This window comes from Rhipicephalus sanguineus, chromosome 2 (genome assembly GCF_013339695.2).
Source record: "Rhipicephalus sanguineus isolate Rsan-2018 chromosome 2, BIME_Rsan_1.4, whole genome shotgun sequence".
NCBI lineage: Eukaryota > Metazoa > Arthropoda > Arachnida > Ixodida > Ixodidae > Rhipicephalus > Rhipicephalus sanguineus.
Window position 1 is genome coordinate 42,003,344 of NC_051177.1, and position 26,024 is coordinate 42,029,367.

A 26,024-nucleotide genomic window follows, 5' to 3' on the forward strand; every position below is an offset into this window, starting at 1 on the left:
ACGTGACTATCACCATCGACGGAATGGCCATCAAGCCAACACAGCAGATTAGGATTCTCGGCCTACTGCTTCAGAGCGACGGGAAGGCACAGGCCGCCGCCACAAAGATCAAGGCTACAACCGAACAGATACTTGGTATGATTCGGAGGGTATCTAACAGAAACCGAGGCCTGAAAGAGGACGATGCCTTGCGCTTGGTACGCGCGTTCGTCGTGTCGCGTGTTACCTACTCCGCCCGGTATCTCCAGCTGACGAAGGCGAATAGGGACACCCTAAACACGATGCTTCGCAAAGCAACGAAGCAAGCACTGGGCGTGCCAATATACTCGTCCACGCAAAGACTGCTAGACATGGGCGCTCACAACACGGTGGAGGAGCTCATCGAAGCCCACCTCTCTAATCAAAGAATCCGGCTCAGTCACACGGAGCACGGACGAGCCGTCGTACGCAAGATAGGATGGCAGATCGAGCCAGTACCCATCAAGGAGGCCCTTCCGGAAGACTGGAAGACGACCATTCAAACCAAACCCCTTCCCCGGAACATGACGCCGGGCAAGGACGACGAGAGGCGCACCGCACGGGCCAAAGCCATGGCCCGGAAGCTGGAAGAGAACCCCAGGGTCCTGTACGCGGACGCCTCGCTTCGAAAACACAGTGACCGTGCGGCGGTGGTGGTTACAACCAAAGACAGGCTGATCGTCAGCGCATCCCTGAAGACAACAGACCCCGCAGTTGCCGAGGAAGCGGCCGTGGCCCTCGCACTCGCACAGCCGAGCGTGGACACCGTGGTCACTGACTCGAAGACAGCCTACGGAAGCTTCCGCAGGGGGGTAATCTCATCCGCGGCCCGAGCCATTCTATCCAAGTGCAAGCCTCCGGGAAGAACCGTAGAGCTCGTGTGGGTCCCGGCTCACTCGCAGGTAGCAGGCAACACCATTGCTGACTATCATGCCCGAGAAATGTCACTCCGGGCCGAGCATGAGCCGGAAGAGCTACCGCACCCGGTTACCAGCTTTCGGGACATTACCCGGATGTACCGAGAGGAAAGGTGCACACTGCCAGAGCCGCACCCCGAACTGACCAGGCAACAACAGACGATACTGCGTCGAGCGCAGGCGGGATCGCTTGCGCATCCTGTACTGATTGGGTGCCAGGGCACCGCGAGATTGCAGGCAACGTGTTGGCGGATCACCTAGCAGTATCCGCCCACGAAAACAGTCCCAATACGCTCATAGCTATTCCCCCGCTAGACTTAAAACCCTTCCTCAAAAGAAAGCTCAGGGCCTTTTGGCAGACCACATGGGATATGCAGACAAGAAATAAGCTACACGTTATCAAACCGCATCTAGGTAATTGGCCGCCGGTATCGAAGTCACGCTACACAGAAGTTACACTTTGCAGACTTAGGATTGGCCACACATACAGTACACATTCATACATTTTGTCCGGAGGCGATCCACCTGTGTGTGACCATTGTGGCGACCCCCTCACTGTACTCCACACCTTACTGCAATGCACGGAACTTGACGATCTCAGAAAAAAGCACTTTTCATCAATCTACCTGCAGTTCCCACTCCATCCCGGTATGTTCATTGGCAGAGAACCACTTTTTAAATATCAGTCTCTCTTCGAATTTCTAAACGATGTCCATAACTTCAACGTTATTTTTCCAGGCGCTCGTAGCGCGGCCTCATGATTGAGGCTGTTGTTGCGGTAACTCTATCAAAGGAAGCACCTGCCTCCCGGCCTTTGGGCTCAAAGGCCTTGAGGAGGCATTCGTGCAGTTATCCCGCCTCTCACTTGTAAATACCATAATCACTCGTCATTTATCCCACACCCATAGATCACACCACTTATCACTGCCATAATTTTATACTGTATACACATCTTTTACGCTTCTTTAAAGCACGTCATTTTAGGCCTCTATACCGCCACAATACACCCGGTCATCGTAATCATTGGTCATCGCTAACACCACATAATAGACATGGCGCTCTTTGGCCACCCATGGCCTTGCGCCACAAAACCCCACTAATCCTGTACTGATTAACCGCATGTACCCTGCGGAACACGACACGCTCTGTCCGTTTTGCAAGAGCGAGAATGGCACCCTGCCGCACATCTTGACAGAGTGCACTGAACTAACCCCCCCCCTCCTTCCCTTCCCCCCAACACCTCCAATCCCCAACCCCTTCAGCGATGGGAGACCTTATTATCCAGCCCCGCCCTACCGACTCAGCTTGCACTGACGGACAGGGGCCAGGAGCTGCTAGATACATACGGGTCCCGAAACTAGGGAACCGCCCCGTCTGGTGCCTGCGTGCACTACCAACACAGTTGGGCTTAATAAAAGTTGATTCATCATCATCAGTTTTCGGTGGTTTGGAACCGCACGTACAAGTGTCCTGCGCAAACTTGTCTACACTGCCGGGTGTCATACGCGATGAATAACGTGCATAAATAGTGACCGATTGCGGTATACCTGCGGGCATCCTTCTGTGCACGTGCAGTGCTCACTCTCTCAGTGTTTGCCTCTTTCTTACCTGCGCTCTCCTACCTCCATTGAAGGGTAGCAAACAGTCTCGTCTAGTTAAGCTCCCTACTCTTTCCCTCATTGATCTCTCTCTCTCTCTCTCGCTTTACTTTAACTGCGTTCACAGCTACTTTTGCCATTTAAGTGGCGCATTGCTTGCTGAGCTAAATATCGCCCATCTTTCTCCCTGCTTCCCTCCACAGAAAAAGTAAAGTTTTTTTGCTCTCTTGAAATAAGATCCGTTGCTCTTATGGAAGCTGAAAAGAGTTCTTGGGTGGACTGTTAAATAATTTGGTCCCGTGACAATGTGGTCACTTATTGCACATGTGCGAAGATGCGCTTATATTTATGGGTGACGAATAAGAAAAAAAAACCTAGTTGGAAGTTTTCGCTTACCCGTGTTGTCACCTCGTCCTTGTCGATACTAGTTGCGCATTTTCATCCTACAAGAAATTCTGTCCTTTTGGCGGTTCTTTCCTCTTTTTTTCTATTTTAGGCAGCGTACAATCACTACATCTTGGCAATATCTGCATCCTTTTGATGCCATGCTGTTCATTTTCATTGAACCCAAAGTCTAGAGCAAGTTTGTCGGCACCTACTACTCAGGATGATCGGCCATGAATTGGGTGAAGTTAGAGTTATATCAGAGTGAATTTTGAATAGGTGTTTCCCCTCACTCCAACTCCTATCCTATGTGCACACGCGCCTTCGTGCTTCCACAGAAAGACAAGGAAAAAGTGAAGACATCTCAGGGCGAAAAACCGCACCCGCTTGCTGGTTTTGTCATCCCTTCAGTCTGTTTCCGGTTCAAACACGCGCGTTGCAACGCGCGTGTTTGAACCGAGCCTTCAGAGGAGCGTCGAAAACACCAGAAGGGCTGCTGGGAACTCGAACGGGTGGACTGCTTGAAGGCTTCCTGAAGCGCCTTGGCGAAGCGTGGTGGTTGGTACATCAGTGTAGGTGTGAGGTTGACGGGTCTGAAAGGGGGATGGGGTGAGCATTGGTATACTGGCAATGCTCAGCGGGAGAGCGAGTTCTTGCCACGGCGCTCGGGTACGCTATGGCTCGGCGGATGTGTGGTGATAACTAATGTCATTACGACTATAATAGTTGCATCGCTGTTATGACCGGGATTTCGGGACAGGTACACGTCTTTTGAAAGCGTCCCCGCGCCTCGTAGTGGCTTAATTGGAAATGGTACGAAAAGAAGCCACACCTGAAGATCAAGTTTAGTTATAAAAATTGACTCATGGTTATGTATACTAGAAACCGACCGCATTATTCTGGCAAACTTGCGAAGTGTCATGTTACAAGGCGCCTGGCTCCCTGGAACAATTTCAAACCGCGCATAAGTGTCGCCTTGGCACTGTTGCATTATATTCGAATGTCCTTGGAAACCACATATTTTTTGGCACTCTACTGACATTTTACCAGAACGTTCAAGTGGGCCTCTAGTATGCATAACCGTGAGTCAATTTCGTCTACTAGTATTACTGGTGAGGTAAGATTTTTATGCCTTTGTTCCGTTCAGTTACGGTGGGGCTCACGACCACCGCCTAGAGATGGCGCGGCGTGCACATGTCCTGAAATTCTCGAAGGGAACTGATAGAGAGATAACGACAGGGTGTCGACGATTGAGATTTGGAAAGCATTAACAGCTACTTAACAATACCTTTGCGATTGCTCCAAGATGTTATACGCACCTATGACTAGGGATGTTTTCTACTATGTTTGCACGGGAATAAGGTTGCTGTTTTTATGGTAGCATTCCCCGCACAGACGCTTAAAATGTACTCGTGAGTTGTTGCAAGAAAGAAACGAAGTCGAATTTTAGTGGGCTTCGCCTCACAATACATCCTAAAGGGGGAAAGCAAACTTTGAGGGATGCTAAGCTATGCACGCACACACGCGCGCATGGAAAAATTTCAGGAGGAAAGGAGGAATAAATGTCCTGTACAGAGCTGGAGAGCTCTCCTAACTACTCCCACGTTGGAACCGGGAGGTCCAGCCTCCTGACCCTTTCATGGGCGTACTAGACAGCTAGGACTTGCTGCTTGTGGTATTGCGACCTCATCATGCTTGAGAACATGTCACGAGTAATGCCAGGGCCAAGCGACCCGCACTCCCAGATCAAATGTTCGAATGTGCAGTCATCAACCTTGGCTCGTCGCTCGTGGCTGTGTAAAGGCTATCGGACATATAAATTGTAGGTTCTCCATGCATGTGAGTAGTGAGTCATCTAGACTGATGCACCCTCTCTCCGTACCAAAAGAAATAGTTATGTAATCTGCACTGCTACCTTGTTTCTGCGGTACGGTTTACTAATCAGTACGGTTTACTAATAACCACCAAAATGTGGAACGCTGGTCTTATTGCAACGGCGTCACTTTCTAAACTTATGCAACCCACTCCCGCCTCAAACGTTTGTGTTCGGTCTTTGATATTAAAAAAAAAGAAGAAAAAACGAGACACGAACTTCGCCAGTGCGTCACTATGACCCAGTAGTTCATTTGTGACTGGCGCAATCCTAAGCGCACGCTGCTACAATTGCGTATCGTAGTCGAATTCGTCAGAAATTTGCGAGGTTGAAAATTATTCACGACGAACTTGAACTTGATAGGGGCTCGTATCTTGCGTTGTATCCCCTCAATACTGTGTTTCTTCTTTAGTGTAAACATGGGTTGGCTTTCCGGTAACGTTCAGGGCGCGGTAGCGGCGCGGATCATTTCAACACTGCTGTTCAACTTCAAGCTGACAGTTACGGAATGCGAACTACTTATCCTTGCATGCCCATTGGAATAGTCTTAGCCTTTCGCACGTTAACCGTCATAGCTGTAGCGTTTCCCTGATTCCCGTCAATGTCTTTTATCATTTGTCTCAACTCATCTGCAAAGTTTCTCAACAACTCGTCACAACATGTTTTACGAAGTGAAACAGATTTAGCTAGAAAAAGGGGCGCAACGCTGCCTATAGTGTTTTATGTATGGTGTAGGCGCGCACGCACAGATGCGCGTTGTTTGTGTACTAAACCAATCCAGACGTCGCGTTTTTATAGCTGTGACTGAGGACACCCAATGTGGCAGTTAAGCAGTAAATAAACAGACGTGTTATCGCTCAAACCTTAGATAGCTTAAGCGAAAAGGCTCTTTTTATAGCTCTCCGTCCGTTGCAAACGTAATGCGCAGCCCGAATACGGCTGCTAAATTTGCATAGTGAAGAGACCAGTGCGGGCGCCAGCCGACTTCTCTTGGCCTTATCACTTTTGTGTACGCGAGTGAGTTGTTTCTCGGCTTTCCTGCTTGGGCCAAGCCCAAGGGCGATACCAAAAATGCGCAGTAGGTCCCGCCCATGCGGCGCCTATGACCGGCCATTTCTATGGGTATTCAGAGCGGTTCCACTGTTATAAAAACTACCCATTGTTTGACGAGACCGACTCCCCTCAGCTCAACCTCGTTATTTATTTATTTATTTATTTATTTATTTATTTATTTATTCATGTTAAAGTCCGTGATCACAGCACCCTCGCCGTTTATGGTTCTTTCCTTCCCTCGCTCCACGTTCAACGCCATCTTCTTTCGTTAACGTTAGCTATAGCTTGTGTCCAGGACTTTGACCTTTACTTAGCTTTAATAGCCTTGCAGGTCGCGGGATGAAATCCCGGCCGCGGCAACCGCGTTCGATGGAGGCGAAATGCTAGAGGCAGGCCCGTAGCTACAGGGGGGGGGGAGGGGGGAGGGCAGCACCCCGCCCCCGCCCCGACATTTTGATGAAACATGGTATTTTATCGAAAATAAATAATCAAAATAGGCGTTTTTCTCAAATAGTCAAGGCTTCCAGCAAGTGCCCCCCCCCCGAAAAAAAATTCCTGGCTGCTGGCCTGGCTAGAGGTCCGTGTGCTTATATTTCGGTGCACGTCAAAGAACCCCAGATGGTCGAAATTTGCGGCGCTCTCCACTACGGCGTCTCTCATAATCATATCATCGTGCTTTTAGGACGTAAAACTCTAACAAATAACAGCCTCGAAATTTTACTATTACCTGTCACACCACTGATCCATGTTCACATATTTCATTTCGTCCCGCTGCGTGCGCTCAGGCTTGCACTAAGTCACTTGCAAACGCACGGCCCGTGGAGCCACCGTGCGTTACTGACGTGTCTCATTCGTACAGGCATGCTACCGCGTCCACTACCATCACATCGCGCTCCCTATTAGCATCAATCCGAATATTATACAATGCTGCCACCTTGGACCAGTATACTTCGTATTCTGTATCAATGCTCGTTGCAGGTGTATTTGAGGTTCCTGTGAACGCAACTACTGGGCCTAAACGAGATCGCGTCGTAGATTTCGTTCTATGTATCACTTTTCGGCAGCGCAGGAACACTTATCTGCTAAGGACTCTTGCACAGCAGAGCTAAATATTGAAGGAAGTGTCAAATGGCTAACTAAGATTATTTTCAGTTGCGTTCCCTACACTTGAAAGGGATAGAAGGGAGGGGGGCATCGTATTATAATTGACAGCGCAACGGGTTAAACACGGACAGAAAGAAGAAACGGACACAGCGCTGAACTCACAACTAAATTTATTTTCGAAAAAGAAAGAACATATATACAGCTCAATGAGTCATCAGGACCAAGCACAGGCGTAACAACACAAACAGGTTAATCATGTCTTATCTAACAGATACTTGTATTGCTCATCTAGAAGAATGATTGAAGGATGACTTATGCACTTGTTGTTGCGTCTAATAAAAAAGGCTTCAGCTATTTCGCGCGTGCGTTGATCTACATGTCTATATTTGATAGTAGTTTCTGCATATTTGATAGTAGTTTTCTGCACGGAGGGAGGGGGCTGAACGAGAGGAACAGAGGTCGCTCACGTATCCACGTATAAGCAGGGGCATCAAACACGTGGTCCGCGGTCCTTTCGCTATCACTGTCTTGACCGCACATGAATGTCTTCGACCCATATTTTTTTTCTTATCAAGTATTCATGAGCTACACATACGTGACTGGTCTCAAGCATTTTTTTTTTTTGTGAGATACCCCATCTGATCACTGTGTGTTAAAACATAACCATGGAACACAAGCTTCATATTTCAGAATCGGCGTCCAGATTTGAGCCATTCTGGGAGATCAGTATCCATATGTTTCTCGAAACCTGACGTCAAATGAATGCTCAGCAATGATCCACATATGAGATATGGGAAAGGCCTTATCTGACATTTTGTTCAAGCTCATCCCTCACCTGCTCGGCCTATTTGGAGATTAATTTTCGTGACTGCGGCCCGCTAGCTGCGGTGAGTTCTTGAGACCCCTGCCGTAAAGTACGAGTAGAGACAGGGGGGTCACACAGATAGCTAATTTATTCCTGTTTTGTTTCAACTGACGGCGCCCGCTTTGTGCGCAGGGCATCAACTTCACCTCGTTCACGGCACACATGGTGCCCGGTGCGTTGCTGTGCCTTGTGGGAGCGTACCTGCTGCTGCGACTGCGAGACACCAAGAGCCTGCGGCCGCACGAGGCGCCCGAGTTGCTGGAGCTTCAGCGCGAGCTGGACATCTGGCGCAAGGCGTACCGCTCGCTGTCTGAGTACTCGCGAGACGAGAAGCACGTCAAGGACATCCTCGAGCGTAAGGTGAAGCGCCTGGAGCGGCTGCGCTCGCGCAAGGTGGCCGAGATGCACTGTTCCGAAGAAGGATTTCGGCAGAACCTGCAGTTGCTCTCCGACAAGGTACGTGTTTGTATGTGGTGGTGGTGGTGGTGGTGGTGGTAGGGGTGATGTTGCGGCAGGTGGGTTCAGCCTGGCATACATAGACGGAAACTGCACCTCCTGAGCATCCCATGCGTTGATAGCGGCGATGTCACTAGCAATTGATGCAGGCGCATGCACTCGCGTAAAACGACTCGCTTACGTGGTACTGACGGGCTTGTTGGTCATACATAATATTGAGAACACCAACGCAAAATTTAGAGCTCAACACAGCGCCTGCGTTGTGTGTATCTTTCTTTTTCTGTCCATGTTTTCTAAAATATTGCGCTGGTGTTCTCAAGAATAAGCCGACTCGAAGGCGAAAACCATCTTGGATCTTTTTCCTTCTCAGTCGACTGTATTGATCTGACCCCACGAAAGCTTTCTGCACTTAACGTGATTCCGCGCTGCCTCCTGGGTCGGAGGCATTGCAATCTTTCTGCACCTCACGTGGTTTTGCTGCGCCTCCGGGGTCGGCCCACCTTTGACCGAATGGCGGTGCCTTGTGATGGCGTCATAGTGACGTCATGGTGACCGCACAAATTCCTCGGTCTTTGACATCATTATAACGTCGAAAGGTGACGTCATCGCATGATAATTTTTTTGCATCACTCGTGCTGTCACCGACGCTGCCGACACCGATGTCATGGGATGGCGTCATCATATGTCGTCACTTTATGAGACTTCATAGTGACGGCACAAATTTTGGTGATCTGTGACGTCATGATGACGTCATCGCATGATGATTTTTTTTGCGTCACTCGTGTTGACACCGACACGACGCCGCCGACGGCCACTTTTCGCGTTTGATGAGGCATCCAAGGCTTTCGCCTTAGAATAAAGACGATGGGCAGTCGTCGCAATCTCTTCCGTGTTGCCTCGGGCCCATCGTGGAGCACGAAGTCTTCGAAGCCCAAGTGAGCCAAACCAATCTCTCAACGGCCGGGAAACCGCGCTTTTCTTTCGGTGATCCCTCGCTCTCTATTGACGCTTTCGCTTTTTGCCCTATCTTCCCCGGCGTTGGCCTGACCGCAAGACTGCAATGCGCCCTAATCAAACACGCTATCGCCTGGTTACGCCTGCGTTAACCGGAAAATGAATTCGGGAGCAAACATCGAGAGCGGAGGAAGTCATTCCGATAATTACGCCACGACGACCTAATCTTACTAAAGATAGGTGCTCTCATTCGCACCTGCTATCTTCGCGGAATCAGAAGCGAACGCTAGAAAGCTAAGTATAGAATGCCACTTATATCCTCGTCACCCTACGTAGCTGCTGTGACTCTAAATGTGGTAGCTCTTATCGCGCTACCATATACACCGCGACTATGCATCTGACATTTATGTAACCAGTCGTAAGAGGTAGGTCTTGCTTATTCTTTCTCGGTCGTGCTTCGTTACGGCGTGACAGTAGGCGTGAACGCTATGGAAAGAAAGGGTACCATGCATTCCGGAATAAACGGATCACTATCTTTTCCAGCCTTGAACGTGAATTTATTTTGAGGGCTTCCTTATAACTTGTCAGCCATGACCTACCGTTGTTTTCGTAGGAGTATAATGCTCATACCCAGCTGTAATCATGATAATTTTCCTTGATGTGGAATGCTGTGCGGGCCTAACAGGGTTAGATAATTTTGGGCTTAATGTTTAGCGAAAACCCGAGCTGTAGAATCGTACTTATTTCTCGCGAAGTTGATTGAATTTGGAACGCAGTATGTATAATATACTTTTCTAATGCATTATTTTTTTATCATTTTTTACTGCGTGAAGAAGTGTGGCCGTAAGTATGATAGAGCGACAACGCATAATATTTTATTTTAAAAACAAAATATCACCATCCCGCGCGAAGTGTTAGCAAACTGCGGAGAGATAGCGACGCCTCATTTCGGAATATTTTTCATCTTTCCTTGGCTCTTCCCCAACACACTGATTTCTGAAAGCCATCATCATACTATCGTCGACAGTATAGGCGTAGATATAAACACCACTCCCGCGCAGTGTCTTACGACTCTTGAGGTTGCCCGGTGCCTACCGATAACTAACGCGCCCGACCTCCAGCTTTTATTGACGCTTAGTCGTTACTACCTCGTATATGGCTTGCGCTGGTTAAAGGTTACAAGTCGCACACTATAGCCTTAAGTATATACGCCGCTACAACGTACGCATGAACAAGTAGTCGTGCGTAACATGCTATTCACAGTATGTTCTTCGCCGGCTGTACAATATCCTTCTCTCACGAATGCACCATATGTATTCATGTGGGAGTGTTTTTTGCAACCTCTCTGTTCTTTGCTTTTTTTACCTTTCCTTCTCCCCTTACCCCTTCCCCAGTGCATGGTAGCGAAGTGAATATTTATTGGTCCGTTTTAACCTCGCTTTCTTTCAATTAACTCTATCTATCTATCTATCTATCTATCTATCTATCTATCTATCTATCTATCTATCTATCTATCTATCTATCTATCTATCTATCTATCTATCTATCTATCTATCTGTCTGTCTGTCTGTCTGTCTGTCTGTCTGTCTGTCTGTCTGTCTGTCTGTCTATCTATCTATCTATCTATCTATCTATCTATCTATCTATCTATCTATCTATCTATCTATCTATCTGTCTATCTATCTATCTATCTATCTATCTATCTATCTATCTATCTATCTATCTATCTATCTATCTATCTATCTATCTATCTATCTATCTATCTATCTATCTATCTATCTGTCTGTCTGTCTGTCTGTCTGTCTGTCTGTCTGTCTAACGCCTCCTCTAGAAAGATGCCTGCGGCGTCGCTGGCTATCCCATTGTAGCCGTCCTGCCTTGAGTTGTGGTCGCTTGGCGAGAGATGGCGCCACGTACTGCCCTATTGTTTTCAATGGGGCTGGCATGGTGTGACGTCGAGGGGGGTAACGTGCGCATGCGCAAATGTGTGTTGCAAGCAGCCACCGCAAGGATCGCCAGCTACTGCCCTCATCAGAAATGGTGAAGGAGGGGAAGGGTAGGGCAGGAGGTTTTTGGCTCATGCGGCAGGCATCTTTCTAGAGGAGGCGTTGGTCTGTCTGTCTGTCTGTCTGTCTGTCTGTCTGTCTGTCTGTCTGTCTGTCTGTCTGTCTGTCTGTCTGTCTGTCTGTCTGTCTGTCTGTCTGTCTGTCTGTCTGTCTGTCTGTCTGTCTGTCTGTCTGTCTGTCTGTCTGTCTGTCTGTCTGCGATTTCGCATTGAACGTTTCATTAGTCATACGTGTGGTGAAAGGGCACTGAAATGTGAATATTCGGAAGCCGTTGATTTGAGGCGAGAACGGAACAGTTGGCTATGATGACGATGATGATGATTACGATGATGATGATCGTTGTTAACATTCCCTTTGAAAGGGATCGGCGACAAGTAACCACATGGTCTTCACTTTCATTTCACTAAATTCATCTTATGCAGTCTAGCATCCTAGCAATAGCAACCAGCATACGCTATATCAAGACTGCTGCCTAGGATACCAGCCTGGCATAAGGTTTGGCGAACAAAGCGACATCTGCCGTTAAACGCGCATTCGCTGCCTCACGCGGTACTGTGCCGTAGTGCGAAGCAGCAGCAACCTTCTTTTTTATAGCCTCGTTCTTGGCAGTAGTAAAGATGAGCTCGGCAGCCCTTTCCGCGTGTTATTGTCGCAAGAGGCGAACAACAACGGCGCAGTTGCCGCGCTGCTCTTGCATCTAGCGGCGGCGGCGTGCGAACAGGGAGTCACGCGTTCCTGCGCGTTTCGCCAGCGTCACGCTGGAACGAACTGCGCCGGTTGCCATGGTCGTTCTGCTCCGAGAGCCGGCGAAATTCCGCGAACGGGAGCCTTCTACGAAGAGCAGCATCGAGATGCGCTGGTGATTTTATTTTATTACGCACAGAGGCGGCGTTCTACGTGCGTCGGTCCCTAAAAGTGAAGAAGCGAACTTAGGCAGGTCGTGGTATGAACGGATAACCGGGGTAGACAAGGTCAAGACAATCGCATTTGAGAAGTGAGACGAACAAGTGGCTGTGAAATGAGGAAGACTGCAGAAACTGTCTCACACATCGATAGGCACTTCAACGTGGTGCATTCTAGTATTGCGGCAGATAACAGGGAGTAAAATATGTGCAAGGAATGAGCCAGGAAGAATAACCAGATAATATTTCCGGTTGTCTACTCTGTACTGCGACAGAGGAAAGGGGATAAGAAAGACGAGAGAGAAAGAAAGGAATATGAACTTTTTAAAATGATATCTCTGTGGTAAATTTCACGCATCAAGCCAAGTCGTCAAGTCGTCACGTATAGTGCCACCTAGTGTCAATGAAACACACGCACACATTAACGGTATGCTGTGTCACAGACTCACAGCTTGTCGCATACTTCGATAGTGTCTTAGGCAACGCGGCACCTTTATAGCTGCTCGCAGTGATGTCCATGGAGGCCGGTGCAGATAAGGTGTTTTATTGTGGGTACAGCTCCGGCAGGCGCTTACCTTTTTTTCTTTCACTCTCCATTTCCTCTAGCTTTTAAATTCTGCAGTTCGCTTACAACCACGACTAACTGCCCAAGTGCATTACTTGTCATATGGCTGTGGCTAACGAAGATCGGGCCCCACGATCAGTATTCCTTTTTCCTCTTTCTTTGAATAGCGAGGCTCTTGACTCTGGCAGGTTTACCGCCTTCGGCTAGCGTACGAGCGTAAAGTTCGCGTACTACGCGGCGCCTGCGGACGAAAAAAAAAAATATAGAAGAAGACTGGCTCTCCCGTAATCGAGAGTAGATGTAAGCATGAAATGGCTACCGACAAAGTAGATCGGTTGTATAGACGATAATAGCCGCGATCTTAAAATGCGGCAACAAGGCGACGCAGCGCTGAAAGCTTACTGAGCCGGAATGAACTTGTTTTGAACTGAACTTCGTTGCAAATCTCGTCTCGGCCAAACACCATCCACGCCGCACCGGACGATACCGGCGTGGTCACGAAGCGTGGCACCACGTCTCTAAGGAGGCGGCGCAAAGCCCGCGCCGCGAAACTCTCGTACCGCTGGCGTTGGAAAAAAAAAAACGCAGACAACCCTGTGTCAGAGCCGAAAGATGACGGTCAAGTGCAAGGTGCCCTGATCCGCCTTTGGAAGTTCGCAAGTGAAAATGACAAATAAAACTTTAGCGTACTAGAACTTACAGCGTCAGTGCCATTGTGCACAAACATTAACTCGGAAGCGGCATTTTTTTTGCAGCCGGTTTGGGTATGACTAGCCTATGTGACGCGGTCCTGTGTAAAGCAGGCCAGAGACCACATTTCCTTAACTTTTGACTGGTTGCCCGGATGATTTGGTTTATTGTCGCGATGGTGCCCTGATGTTCTCGTTTGAATGTCCAGATAACGGCTTTGGCTCTTGGCTCGAGGTTGCTTGAATGTCGCCTCCAACGGTAGCTAAAATCATTTCATGCTTAAGTGGGTGTACCGCCTTGTCTGCCGCCATTGTTCGGAGTGGTACTGACTAACACTGTCGTGGTTATATCCCGTCCAAGACAGTGGACGGGAGAGTAGTCGCCATCGAAACACAACAGCTGTGGAGCTCAAAACGCGTTCTGCGGAGGTTGTGAGTTCGCCTTGCTGCTAGTGATGCAGAACTATCGATGGTACTATCGATAGTATCGATAGTTGAGTCACTATCGAACTATCGATAGTTAAAGATACTATCGATAGTGCTATCGATAGTAAGTACTATCGATAGTTTAAAATCAACAGCGCGAACTCATTGCAGAAAAAAATTACATCATCTCCCACTAAAGGGAACCATGTGGGGATGCGAAGCAGCGCATGGGTCGACTTAAGTTCCGTTCATCACGGGCACCTTGCCCGATGTTAACGCGTCCTTGCAAGTGGAGCACACCATGAAATCACTGTTGTTGCTGTTGCTGTTACTCCTCCCGAACTCTTGTTGAAGTACGCCACGCGGATTCATCGCAGAATCTCGTTCCCCGACGCCATCACATGATTGCTGAGAGAGTGTAAGGGGGAGAGGCCACAATGTCTTACATAGCCCCTTACACAGGCCCGAACGCGCTAGCGCGTGCCAGCACATATGGTTTTGTCTGCGTTACGCCAAGCTAGGACAGCATACGGCAACCCGGGCCCCTAAAGTGCTTTGCACGTATCATCGTCAAGGCGGTCGAAGAACAAGAGGAGGAAGACTTCTCCTTGGGGCAAGCGCGCGCTCAGATGGCTATGCTAGGTGGTAGAAAGCGGACTGTCGCCAATGGAACTACGTACCTACTGCTGGAAGTTGAGAGGAGGGAGGCTCTCCCGCAATTGCGCTGGTTTCCCCGCGTCCAGGCAGGCGGTCGCAAACCTCGTCCTCAAGAAGAGCTGCTGTTGGAGGGAACCGGACTGAGGAGCAGAAGAAGCGTATAAGAGGTTTATTTACATTTTTACATTTAGAAAGCTCGTTCCAGAAAGTCCTTCGCATGCATCCGTTCGCGTCTTTTAACCCCTTGGCGGTCCCTAGATGCCAGACCTAGGGAAACAGGGGAAGACGTTTCCATCCAATCGGGCAGCGAATCCTGCAGGTCACCTTGCTGGCACCGCCCCCAGCACACACACACACAACCCAAACACGCGCATTGTTCTCGCAACGATGTCGCGTCGGGGGAAGAATGCCGCCAGCACGCGGGTTGTGATGAGTCCCTCATGTCGCTGCTCGAGCCGACCACCCATGCGGCCGAACGGCGGCTGCAGGCCCGGCAAATCCACTGGTATGCGTCTGGGCAGCTGGCGCTGATTTGAGCGTAGACGACCTACCAGCCGGAGACGCACAGCGCGGTTGTCCGAGGTCCGTCTTCGGCGGAAACTCGGCGTCGCGGCCTTTCCTGGGGCACAAAGGCGCCATGTGTCGCATTTCCGCTCCGGCACCGGCGACAATGGTGCTGTCTCGAGCAAATTGAAACCATGCTCCTCCTGGCGCATGAGAATCAGCCGGGCGTCTTCGCGCTCTTCCTTATCGCCGCAAAGCGAGGCGGCTGCCTTTATGCCGTCCCGGCGCCCCGCGGCAAAGGGTGGCTCGCCGATCGCAACACTACGGACACAGCCCCGAGCAAAAGCTGCTTCGCATCTAGTAAATTTGGTTCCCCGCGCGCGTTTTTGCATAGTGGAGCCGGGGGAGTAGGCTGTAGCGGAAAGGAAGCCGTTACATGGGGTAGAACTGCGCGGTTTGAGTTTTATATTGCATTTGGTGATTTCAATATAAAAAAATTATCAAGAACTAAGTTTGTTAACTGTAAGATGTAACTGGTTGCTTTTAAATATTAATTTATTGATGGACATATGCCGCCATTTTCACTGCGCAAATAATTTCTCTCTATAAAAATTTCCTCATAAATTAAGCGAAGCTGATAGTAGGCTATCGCGAATATTTTGGCAATTTGGCCAGCCAGCAACACCATCGTTATTCGCACCACTATGGATAGTTTGTCACGTGGTTGTGACAGTGAAGAATTCTGCAGCAAGACTGGGAAATACGAAGCTCTTTTTTTTGGTCGAACTTGTGCCCAGAAAATCAATACTCAGAATACAGGCGATACACGCTGCGCACTGATTGCGGCGAGAACAGTCGCCGGCCGTCGAGTAATCTGATAACCAGTGGAACGCTTCGTCTCTTATACATCAGTCATCAAACCTTCCAGCGTTATCGCTGGTGCTGGCGTAAGCTCTCGAATAAACTTGAATATTCGCGTCCGGCGCGTAATCTTAAAATGTCAAACAATCGCGAGGCTTCTCAAACATTGCGACGCGGTCTGCGTCAAACACAGCTAACAGTCTGTGGGTGAAACCCGAATATTTCAAAACAAAGCAATAAACACGCGTGGCAGTAGCATCGCTAGTAATATTACCGATGGTACTACCGATTCGACTATCGATAGTTTATCGATAGTAGTACTATCGATAGTTTGTTTACACTATCGATAGTTTCAAAGAAACTATCGATACTATCGATAGTCAATTTACCGATAGTTCTGCATCACTACTTGCTGCACTTCTATTAAATCTATAAATAAATTCCCCGTGCTTTCACTTGTCTCACTTCCTTCATTCGGGTGAGTCTCCATTCGCCTTCATTCCGATCGATTTCAATACCTTGAAATTCACTCATTCTTCACACTTTTTATTTGGAAAACTCTTCATTCTCTGGAACAGGAACACTATCACGCGGATGCTTCGTTAGTCGTCGTGGAATTTCTGTTCGTTTCAAGGCCATTTTTTTCGCTGAATTACTTTACATAATCTTATATTCCATTCGCTCGATTATTCCTCAAATCTCAAATGTACCTGTTGGTTTTCATGCGTGAGATAACTGTATTTCTTTTTGATGATCCGCCCTTACTCTTGCGCAATCTCATTTAGTGCGCGTGTCTCCGTCAGCGCTGGGAAACGAAGCCATTCCTAGGAGCGTGCACAGCGGTTGCAAGAAGGCACACAGTTACTATGCGATAAACAAATGTTCGCCTTTTTTGCTTTACCCCTTTATACATGCCCACACTCTTGCTCTTGGAGACGCGCATACGCGACACGTGTGTCGTCTACCCCGCGGGCTAACCACCACCACGAGGAGTGTTCCCGAAGGTCTAGGCCAGGGTAGAAGGACACCACTGAATCATGGGGCTCCAAGTGCCGCTGGCTTTGTGCGCCAATGACGCGACGCATCCATTTGCCCGTCGAGCTCTTCGCAAGGCGCCCCGGGCGTCCCCTTGTGGCTTGTGTTTGTGTGCGCGCGCGCGTGTGTGTACGTGTATCTGCGTGCGCGCGCCTGAGTGCTTTCGTGACTCGTAACCCGAGATGCAAACGCTGTAATTTATGGTCATTCGGCTGCTTCTTTTTCATTTTTTTATTTCCTTTTTCTCGGAAGCGCGCGTTAGCTGATGAACAACAACAATGAAGAGAGAGAACGAGGTGAAGGGAAATAGAGAGAGAGGAGGAAGACCTGTGCATAAATGTAGGGAACGCGCACTTACTCGCGCGTTCCCTCAGTGGATAAGAGACAGTTATAGTTTAGCGGGCTTATCGGAATAGCGGGATCGAAATGCGCATGCACAGTACGCTAAATGACCCGTAGCGTTTACCGTGCGCACGCTATTTTTCAGATTTAGCGTTACCGTGTTTGTGTGGTTAACGTAGTGTACGTAAAACATGGCGGCGGTTGTGGACGCGTGCTTCGAACTGAATTTAGCGTTGATGTGGACACATTCACTTCTTTCGTAGCAAACGACTTGTGTAAACCCAAGCAACGCTGGCCGACTGCCGACGTTTGGCTGATCACTGGCAAATAGCCGGCAGCCGACTTCACTGGCCACCAGGCATCCGAAAAGGGTCGGCCGGAGGTGCGCTGCCAGCTACGTCGGCACTAGATCTGCTGCACGATTCGCGCCACCGTCGGTGGCCAAGTGAACGCCGAGCGCGCCAAACGCTTGTCGGCACTAGGTCGGCTGCACGATTCGCACCACCGTTGGTGGCCGAGTGAACGCCGAGCGCGCCAAACGCTTGTCGGGGCGACAAGTCGGCAACACGTCGTGCCGGCCTTGGTTGCCGGCAGAGAATTCGAACAGCGTGTATTATTTTAGGGCAGCATAAAATACACTGCAGGAAGTGTAAACAACTCCTACAGTGTGATTTTTTAAACATTACAAAAATCACCTGTGACACACAACATACTTGTGGTCCTTGAGCTGATTACACCAAGTGATAGAGATTATTTGTGCGAACAATACAAATACATTATTGACTAAATAACAAAAATAATAGCGAGCCATTACATTCGTGCATGGTTTCTCCAGGCGTGCGTATCTAGATTTTCTCGAGACCATCATTCGCCAAGTGTGCGACAGTATTTATATACATGGGCGTTAAACTAGGCTTTTGTCGTTGTTCGATGCTTAAAACGGATTCTTACAAAAATAAACGTGACTGGTCCAAACAGTGAATTACCTCAAATTTGATGGCATAAATATTAAATCGTAAGATTTCATTCCAATTATTGCAGACTCAGTGGCTACAGTTAGTCAGTTGCAGTAGGTAAGGCAGTGTAATTTGAAGGTCATAAATGAACCTTATTTAGATAGGCGATTATTTATTTTGCTTTTTCATGCAAGTAATGTCACCCGCTTGCATTAAACCGAGCTCACATAATACATTTATGTCATTTCTGAACTAAAACGGCCATTAAAAACCATTCTGTATTCGTCTGTATACAGACAACATGAAGCATGAAAATTTTTGCGTGCTGCCCGAGCAGCGCTGCACCCAAACAGTCTGTGGATAGAGAGACGCAATGTTTTGTTCTAACAGCTGGTCCTTTATTATGTAATTTGCGCAATGGAATGAGTAAACGTTCTCATCTTTCGCTGACGGATAAGTCAGGCAAACGGAAATACCATATATGCTATGTGAAAAAAACTCATCAAAAGGCGTGGCCTCAATGTAAGATTTTAGTACCAATACACGAATAATATATAAACAAGAAATATTCTTTCAAGGTTGTTAGAACGAACACATAGCGATGGCAATCCACGGAAGACTCGTGCTGTGGAAAATAAAACGCAGAAGGTGGAAAAGTGCGGGAAAGAGCAAAGAGGGTCGGCCTAAGGCCAACATAAAAGAAACGCGCGCTTAAAAAAAAAGCAAAATAACATGCGCTACTGCGGCCCGCGCCCCGGAAGCTCCCAGTGGGGAGAGGGAAACTTCTTTTTTTCTTTTTTTCCGCTGTTCTCCGGTTTACTTTCTCAGCGTGGAGCCGCCTCCTCTTTAGAAGAAGCCGCACATCTGCAGGCCTGCCGTCAGTGCCCAGCAGTGCTTTTTGCCGCCAAGATAAGAAAATGGGACACGTCCGAAACAGCACCACTAAAGACTTGCGTTTGTTAAAATTTACGCGTGTACGTCTAGGTAGTAACAAGTTTGAATTAAGTTAACGCGAATTTATCTTTTTCTTTAATGTGCAATCTAGTTACACCTTTATCTCTTACAGATAATAAGCTCATATTCCTCGATATGCCTATTTGAAAAGTTTCTGTTATCCCATCACTTTGTCAGAGGTCGCCTTGCATATGTTTGTGACATTCATCATTTTAGCACAGCATTTCAAATAAAAATGAACCCTTGTTTTTAATAAAAGACAAAGCAGGTACACCGTAACCTACATTATAAAGAAGTTAAAATAATCCCAACGATGCACTGCCTCAAGATACGAAATAATGCCAGTCAGAAATCGCATTGTGATCATTTTATACGTCTTGAAAATACCAAACAAAAAGATAAGCAAGCGAATATGATGCATGGAAATGCATGAGAAACATTCCGCGGATTTGTCTGATCTTCTGACTCATGCGTGTAAAAGAATCGCATAATGGAGCATTTGCGGCGGGTAACGCGCAACGCGCACTGCTGTTCTGTTGGAATGTTAATAAAATGTTTAATAGTTCTGTTATTTCACAGAATGATAATTATCAATGGGAGCAACACGTGCTTAAAACTGGACGCTGTAGCTTTATATTTCTATGATTCTATGGAGGCTGTAGCTTTATATTTCAAGACGCGTTAGACAAATGCATAGCTAGTGCCTCGCGGTAATCTGCCGTCGTCGGCGCCTCGCATGCAAAACGAAAAAAAAAGTAATAAAATTACATTGCTAATAGTAGACGCTTCACGTGCCGTTGACGATATGTGTGGCTGACTGTAGAGGGTGCGCAACGTAAGCGTGCCGTACGTTTCTACACATATGAGAACTTAATTATCAAGTCCCTTGCTGACGCACCACATGGGACCAGGTGCACTGCTCGACACCGTTAGATTGATTTACATATTTGTCCAGCCTTACATCGGCTGCATAGAGTGATGAGGATTTGTCAGCAGAGCTCATCAATCTAACGCCGTTTTTATCGAAAGCACAGCAAAATAACGCGACGTGGTGAAAAGTATTCGTCTCTGATCGAGTGACAAGTTGAACACTGGTCAATTTTACTTTGAAATTCAACATTTAGGTTTCGAGCTAACAAGCGCGAGCGCGTTTGGGCAGTATGTTGAGGAATAAGTCACGTAGTGTAGCTACAAACGCGATGACGGCCTTTGGTCAAACAAGGAAAACAGCAATGACCGTCAACCATAGACGTAAGGGAAACTTCCGGCTAAGGGATAACATCGAGTTTTGCTCTGAACTGACTGAAGTTAAGCTATTAATCGGATGCTGACTATACATGCGATGGCCATAATGATGAGCGCATGCAATTGGCATCAATATGGAAGTTGGAGTTCTTCGGCGTTTTGAAGAATTATTCGATCGGAGAATATCGTTAAAATATTTTTATAACCTTGAGAAATCGCAGGATTTGAACACTCTGGAGATCAATGTATTTGCCACCAGGAAGTACATAACGGATAAGAAAGTGCAATCACGCGAATTTATGTTTAATGTGGCTTTACAATGGTCCATTGTGCCGCGGTATAGAATTGACTGAAATAGTTCGCAAATGGCACGTTGATTGTAACCGACCATATACATTACACCATCTATTAATAAGCTTTATTGAAAATGAATTAATTCATTCTTTCTCCCGTCGGAAAGGTTTTGGCTGCTTTATAGCGAGACCAAAAAAATATTAATTTCGTCACACGAATTGTGCGAAATAGAGTTCTCGCGGACTGTACAACTTTAATGGAAAATTTCATATACGTGTTTCAGGGGCGCGAAAGCTCTAACTGAATATATGAAAAGCTGAATTGCGAAGTGATCTTAAAATCTGGCATTCTTGTAGCTTATTACATGTCCATTTGTCTAAGAATGACGTCGCATTTGCAGTTCTGCTCCAATCAATAACCCCAGCACTAAAGTTACATGTTTGCTGTGCCTCAGTTTTCCCGAATCCAGCCGAATATTTCTGATGTGCACATTAAGTATGTGAATAAGAAAAGGTACAATTGCGGAGTTGGTTAGGATGCGGAATTTAAATGTCGAAATTTTTCACCTGTTTCGCAAGAAACTTCAGAACCTTTAGCGATCGGGCCGCTGAGAATCCTCCGCCGCATTGTCATGAGCACCTTTCAAGCCTTATGATGACCTGTTATGATGAAGCACTTATATGCTCAATGTACAGTGGTACGACATGAGTGCTTTTCAAGTGTACCGAGCGTTTACGGTTTCTGCTCGAAGCTCAAGAAAATGTCCGACTTTGCATGCATTAGACGCAAAGCATTTGGTTGAACAACATCAATAAATGGGAATAAATGCGAGTACCGAGCAGAAATTTAATTTTGATCCTGATACTATAGCGCGCTAATCTCTATTGAAATATCGATGATTTTGAACTGTCGACCGAACTGTCCACCGCTTTAGCACGGTCGTGAATATAAATATATGATTGATCTGATCGAGCCGCATGACAGAGGGAGGACATCAGATATAATGGAAACATTTGGAATATAGAATCGAATATCATCATACTTGATTCTGTCTTCGGGAATAGCCCATATGCGTTAATACGAATGTTTCAAAATATCATCTATGTCCAAATGAACACAAAATTAGCGTAAAAGTCGCTTGAAGAGCCAGAATTCGATAGTCCGCACACTCTGAAGAGTTTTAATATTTGTACTTGATGCTCAGTTTATGGTTTTCATGTTAATTTGTTTTAATGTTAGGGTGCCAACGATATTTTGTGTTAACAACGAAAACGGTTCAATTCAAATTCGATTCGCTTTTTGGACGCATTAGCGCTGCCCCAGAGTCAGGCATGTGCTTCAGTGGAAATTTCGCGCGCCTTTTTTTTCTCACCAGACAGAGCTGATATAAGCAACACGTGCGTTCCCCCGAAAAAAAAAAACAAGTGGTGAGATGGGGTCTTCGCGGTTCTTGCTTTGGAGAGAGAGCACGCGCAACATGCATCACATCCCTCTCCCAGAAAGAATGACAAGTCCTGAAAGGAGGAACGGAATGTGCCGAGAGCGGCGGGGCGTGCAAGCGGAGCGCCGGACCTCGGAACTCTCGCGTTTTTTTTTTTTCTTTGTCACCGCGCTGGGGAGGGAAGCAAGCTCCGTGGCGTGCGTGATTTCCCTTCCCGCGAAATCGTAGCTCTTTCGAGCGAGAAACACTACGCAGAGGCGGGCAAGCACTCAGAAGCATTTCGTTTGCCTTGATCCTGGAGGCGCGCGGCCGTCTCCCGCTGCCGAGGATTTGACGCGAACCCGTAAGTGACATTCTATTTCCTCGGCGTATCGTATCGTGACTTTTGTCTAGCGACAAAATCAAATTTTATTTGCGCAATTGATGCGTCAATCTGGTCGTCTCTTCTAGCGGGCAGATCAGAAATGTTCAGGCGAACGGTGGTTATATTTGTCCGTGGACCCAAGACATCGTTGACGGGCAAATATGTAAGATTTTCTTGTTTTTTATTTGTGGCATCTTATTGTAAGACCGTAACCTATTTTGCCGTTTTCTCTAAGGAACACTGCAACAAGGACTGGTGTGGATAGCGTGCTGCGCTGGTCTCGCCAACTGAAAAGAATTCTGGTAAGACGCATGCTTGGTTACGAAAGTTTCACGCAATCACTTTTCATTTGATCGCAAGTGTGCTGTAAATGCCGACTGCACAATATGTGACTGGCCCGCGGCCGCTTTGAAGGTAAGATTGTGTTCTCATTAATCTATTTATTGTACCATTTGTTTTGCAGTGACATTACGAGCCAACAATGAAAACCTCAATCCATCCTGTCTCCACATATTATCTAGTTTGTGCGCTGTGGAGCTTGAAAGCACTTCTCAGAATTTCAGCACACTGGCATTTATTGTAAGTGCAGTGTTTTTCTTATTTGTGCAGTGACAAAATAATTTTGTTTAGTTGTGTGAATAGAGTTTCTAGACGCGACATGACTGTGCAACTGGTCAAGTAAATAGTCTACCTTTCTCAGAGTATTATTCATTGTTCTTTCTTTCAGTATTTCCCGACAGAAGAACAATGCAAGTCTCACATCTTGATGAGGGTGGCGATTTACCCTCTCACATCTCGACGGTAAAACGTCGCATCTGCGTACGTGTTCAGGGCCAAGAGCACGAGAACTGGCCGAAAGAAGGGAGCCGATCCAACAAGAATGCCGTCCGTTTTATATATATGTCAGCGCTATCATGCAGCGATCACATGGACTGTACGGTTGCGTTGCACAAGGGCTGATGCAAACGCTCCGTGCGAACAATGTTGCATGTAAAATTAGTGCATCTATATCATTGCAAAATAAACATATAAAGAGAGAAAACTTATATTCACGTCTTTCTGTTATTGTGTGTTACGTATTAACACGTTAGTGCAGACCGTTAGAGGCGTTTAATTCCGTCTTACATGTGCACTCTGCCCGTAATTAATTCAGATAGAGCTAAACGCCTCTATAAACTGCCCGTTCACATTAAATACGACACGCATCAACACACCAGAAAAACAATTGATGCGTTTTGTTAGAACACGCACAAAAAATAAGAAAAAAAAGCAGAGCAATACTAGCGAGAAACGTCCGCAACCGACCCACGGCCGTCGGTAAATCGACGCTTATGTGATGTCGGGCCTTGGTCAACCCGCGAGCGGCATGCACTCGGCATCGTCGGCCACGGTGGACGGGCCTACATCGGGTGCCGACGCAGGCCCACATGAGGCCAATGTCAATCCCCAAGACCGGCCCTACATTGGTTGCCAAGGTTGGGCCAACGACAGTGCAGTTGGCCAGCGACATCAGGCCGACATTTTGCCAAGGATAAAATGTTGCTTGGGAAATGGCTTCGCTTGCCTTCAGCTAGCTTCGACGGCCGAGTATTATGGATAACTTAGCGTAGTATTTGAGATCGCTTCCCACTTCGAACGTCCCTAGGCCTAACTAGAAGATCGGTGTAAACAAATCTGCAACATAAAATTTTTCGCTTTTGGTGCGTGATTCATGCTTATTTACTTTTGTTGTTACTAGAAAAAGTAGTAATATTGCTGCTTGCAGAGATACAGGCGAGCATTCTCATTTTTTTGTTTTACTTTTTTTAACGCGTTCACCCTCCGCTAGGTGACGCCACCGTCACAGCTTGGGCACGTAAACGCTATTCCGCGCTGTCCGCAACGAACGTTTGTGGCACGGTAACGCTATTACCTTCACCACCGCTGTCACGCTAACGCCACACTGTCTACTGACACACGCGCTGTTTACGCTATACGTGTACACCCTGCGAGAACAGGTGCATTTTTCCGCGCATCGCCTCGGTACTGTATATGCCAGTTATAAATTACCGGCGGCTCGGGTTGCCGTCGTGCGTGGCGCATTGTCGGCCCGTCGTACGTTTTCTCTCTTTCCCGCGTAAACAAGGCATGCAGCGCGCCCATATTTTGCCACGTTCGTTAATTCCGACGCTCCTCGGTTGTTGGCATTCCGTTCGCCGTCACTGCTGCGGTGATGAGGTGATGGAGAAAAGTACCACCGATGTTTGCCAGGCAGCTCCTGATTAGGATGGCGAATGGGAGGGAGTGCTGATTGGGGATATGTAGATTGAACAATTCAGTCACGCAGCTACTGAGTGCACTCGCAAAACGAAGGACGGCAAGAATATTCAGGGGCCCTTTCCTTATCGAGAGAATGGGGGCTCTTGGCTTTCTTTTCTTTCTTTCCTTTCTTTCTTTCTTTCTTTCTCTCGCAATGCGCAATACTCAGTCTCAACTTTTTCCTTCCTCCATGCTGAGAATGAGGCCTTCATCCACGTGCTTAGCAGCGCAACATTTGAGTTGCTACGGGCAACATGGTTCATATCCAAGCAACTTTGAAATGTACCCGTCATGGTGGTCTTGTGGTTATGGCGCTCGACTACTGACCCGAAGGTCGCGGAATCGAATCCCGGCCGCGGCAGCCGCATTTTCGATGGAGGCGGAAATGCTTCAGGCCCGTGTACTTATATTTTAGGCGTACGTTACAGGACCCCAGGTGGTTGAAATCTCCAGAGCCCTTCACTTATAGCGTGGTTTTGGGACGCTAGACCCCAAGGATTATTATTATTAACGTTGAAATGCGGCTTCATAAAAGATCAGATTCCCGTGTCCGAAACTGCTGGTCGCTGACAAGCCCACGAGCAAGGCGCATGCAAATACGCACCTTGCACCTTCGAGGGCCGCATTTTTGTACACTCGCCGGGTTTTCGGCGTGCTGCCACTGCCGCCACCGAAACATGCAACTCGTAACACGCTTCGCTTAAAAAATGTTGCCTCTTGTCTTGCGAGTGCTGTTCGTACCGGTATTATTAGGACAGTAGATTCGGCGAGTTGGTGCCAATCCGCCATGTAGAGCACCGGTTACCAGGCGCAGACTTATGAAAGAAAAATAATTTTTTTTTCGTCGGCTTTATATCTGAGAAGTTCGTACGAATCGCGCTGTAGCTTCGTGCTGAAAGCGAATGGGTGATATTTTTTTTTTCGTATCAGTGGAGACACCTTGGTACGTTTTCGGCTGCCTCTGCCACACCTCTTAAACAATGCACTCACAGCTGCGATTACGATGTAGACGACGATTGTTCGCACACCGCTGCGCACGCCTTTCGCAACCTGTACCGCGCGAGGCGTGTAGAGCCCTCTTAACATTGCGTTAGCTGTCCTTCTTGGCTACAGCATTATCTCCCCCTCTCTTTCCCTCTCTCCTCTGTGGACGATCGAAGCTGAATGAAGCTCGTTTTCACTTTCAGGAATCAGTACATAGAG

The 26,024-nt window shown here is 47.5% G+C and overlaps 1 protein-coding gene and 1 long non-coding RNA gene across 4 annotated transcripts in view; both read left to right on the top strand.

Annotated features, from left to right (window-relative positions):
• The window catches only part of LOC119382821 (P protein), a 332,942-nt gene that overhangs the window by 175,659 nt on the left and 131,259 nt on the right, over positions 1 to 26,024 (top strand). Inside the window, exon 7 of one of the 2 annotated variants that reach the window (XM_049412327.1) lies at positions 7,945 to 8,268. The exons of the other annotated variant lie outside the window; for it this stretch is intronic. Coding sequence (XP_049268284.1) covers positions 7,945 to 8,268 — 324 coding nt within the window. The remainder of the gene's footprint in view (positions 1 to 7,944; positions 8,269 to 26,024) is intronic. 2 annotated transcript variants of the gene reach the window in all.
• Positions 22,412 to 23,705, top strand: LOC125757134 (uncharacterized). Of its 2 annotated transcripts, XR_007415072.1 has the most exons (5): positions 22,412 to 22,502; positions 22,610 to 22,686; positions 22,759 to 22,825; positions 22,987 to 23,102; positions 23,251 to 23,705. It is a non-coding gene; the product is annotated as an uncharacterized LOC125757134 (long non-coding RNA). The 2 variants fall into 2 exon arrangements; XR_007415073.1 differs by lacking the exon at positions 22,412 to 22,502 and having other exon boundaries at positions 22,554 to 22,825; positions 23,251 to 23,701.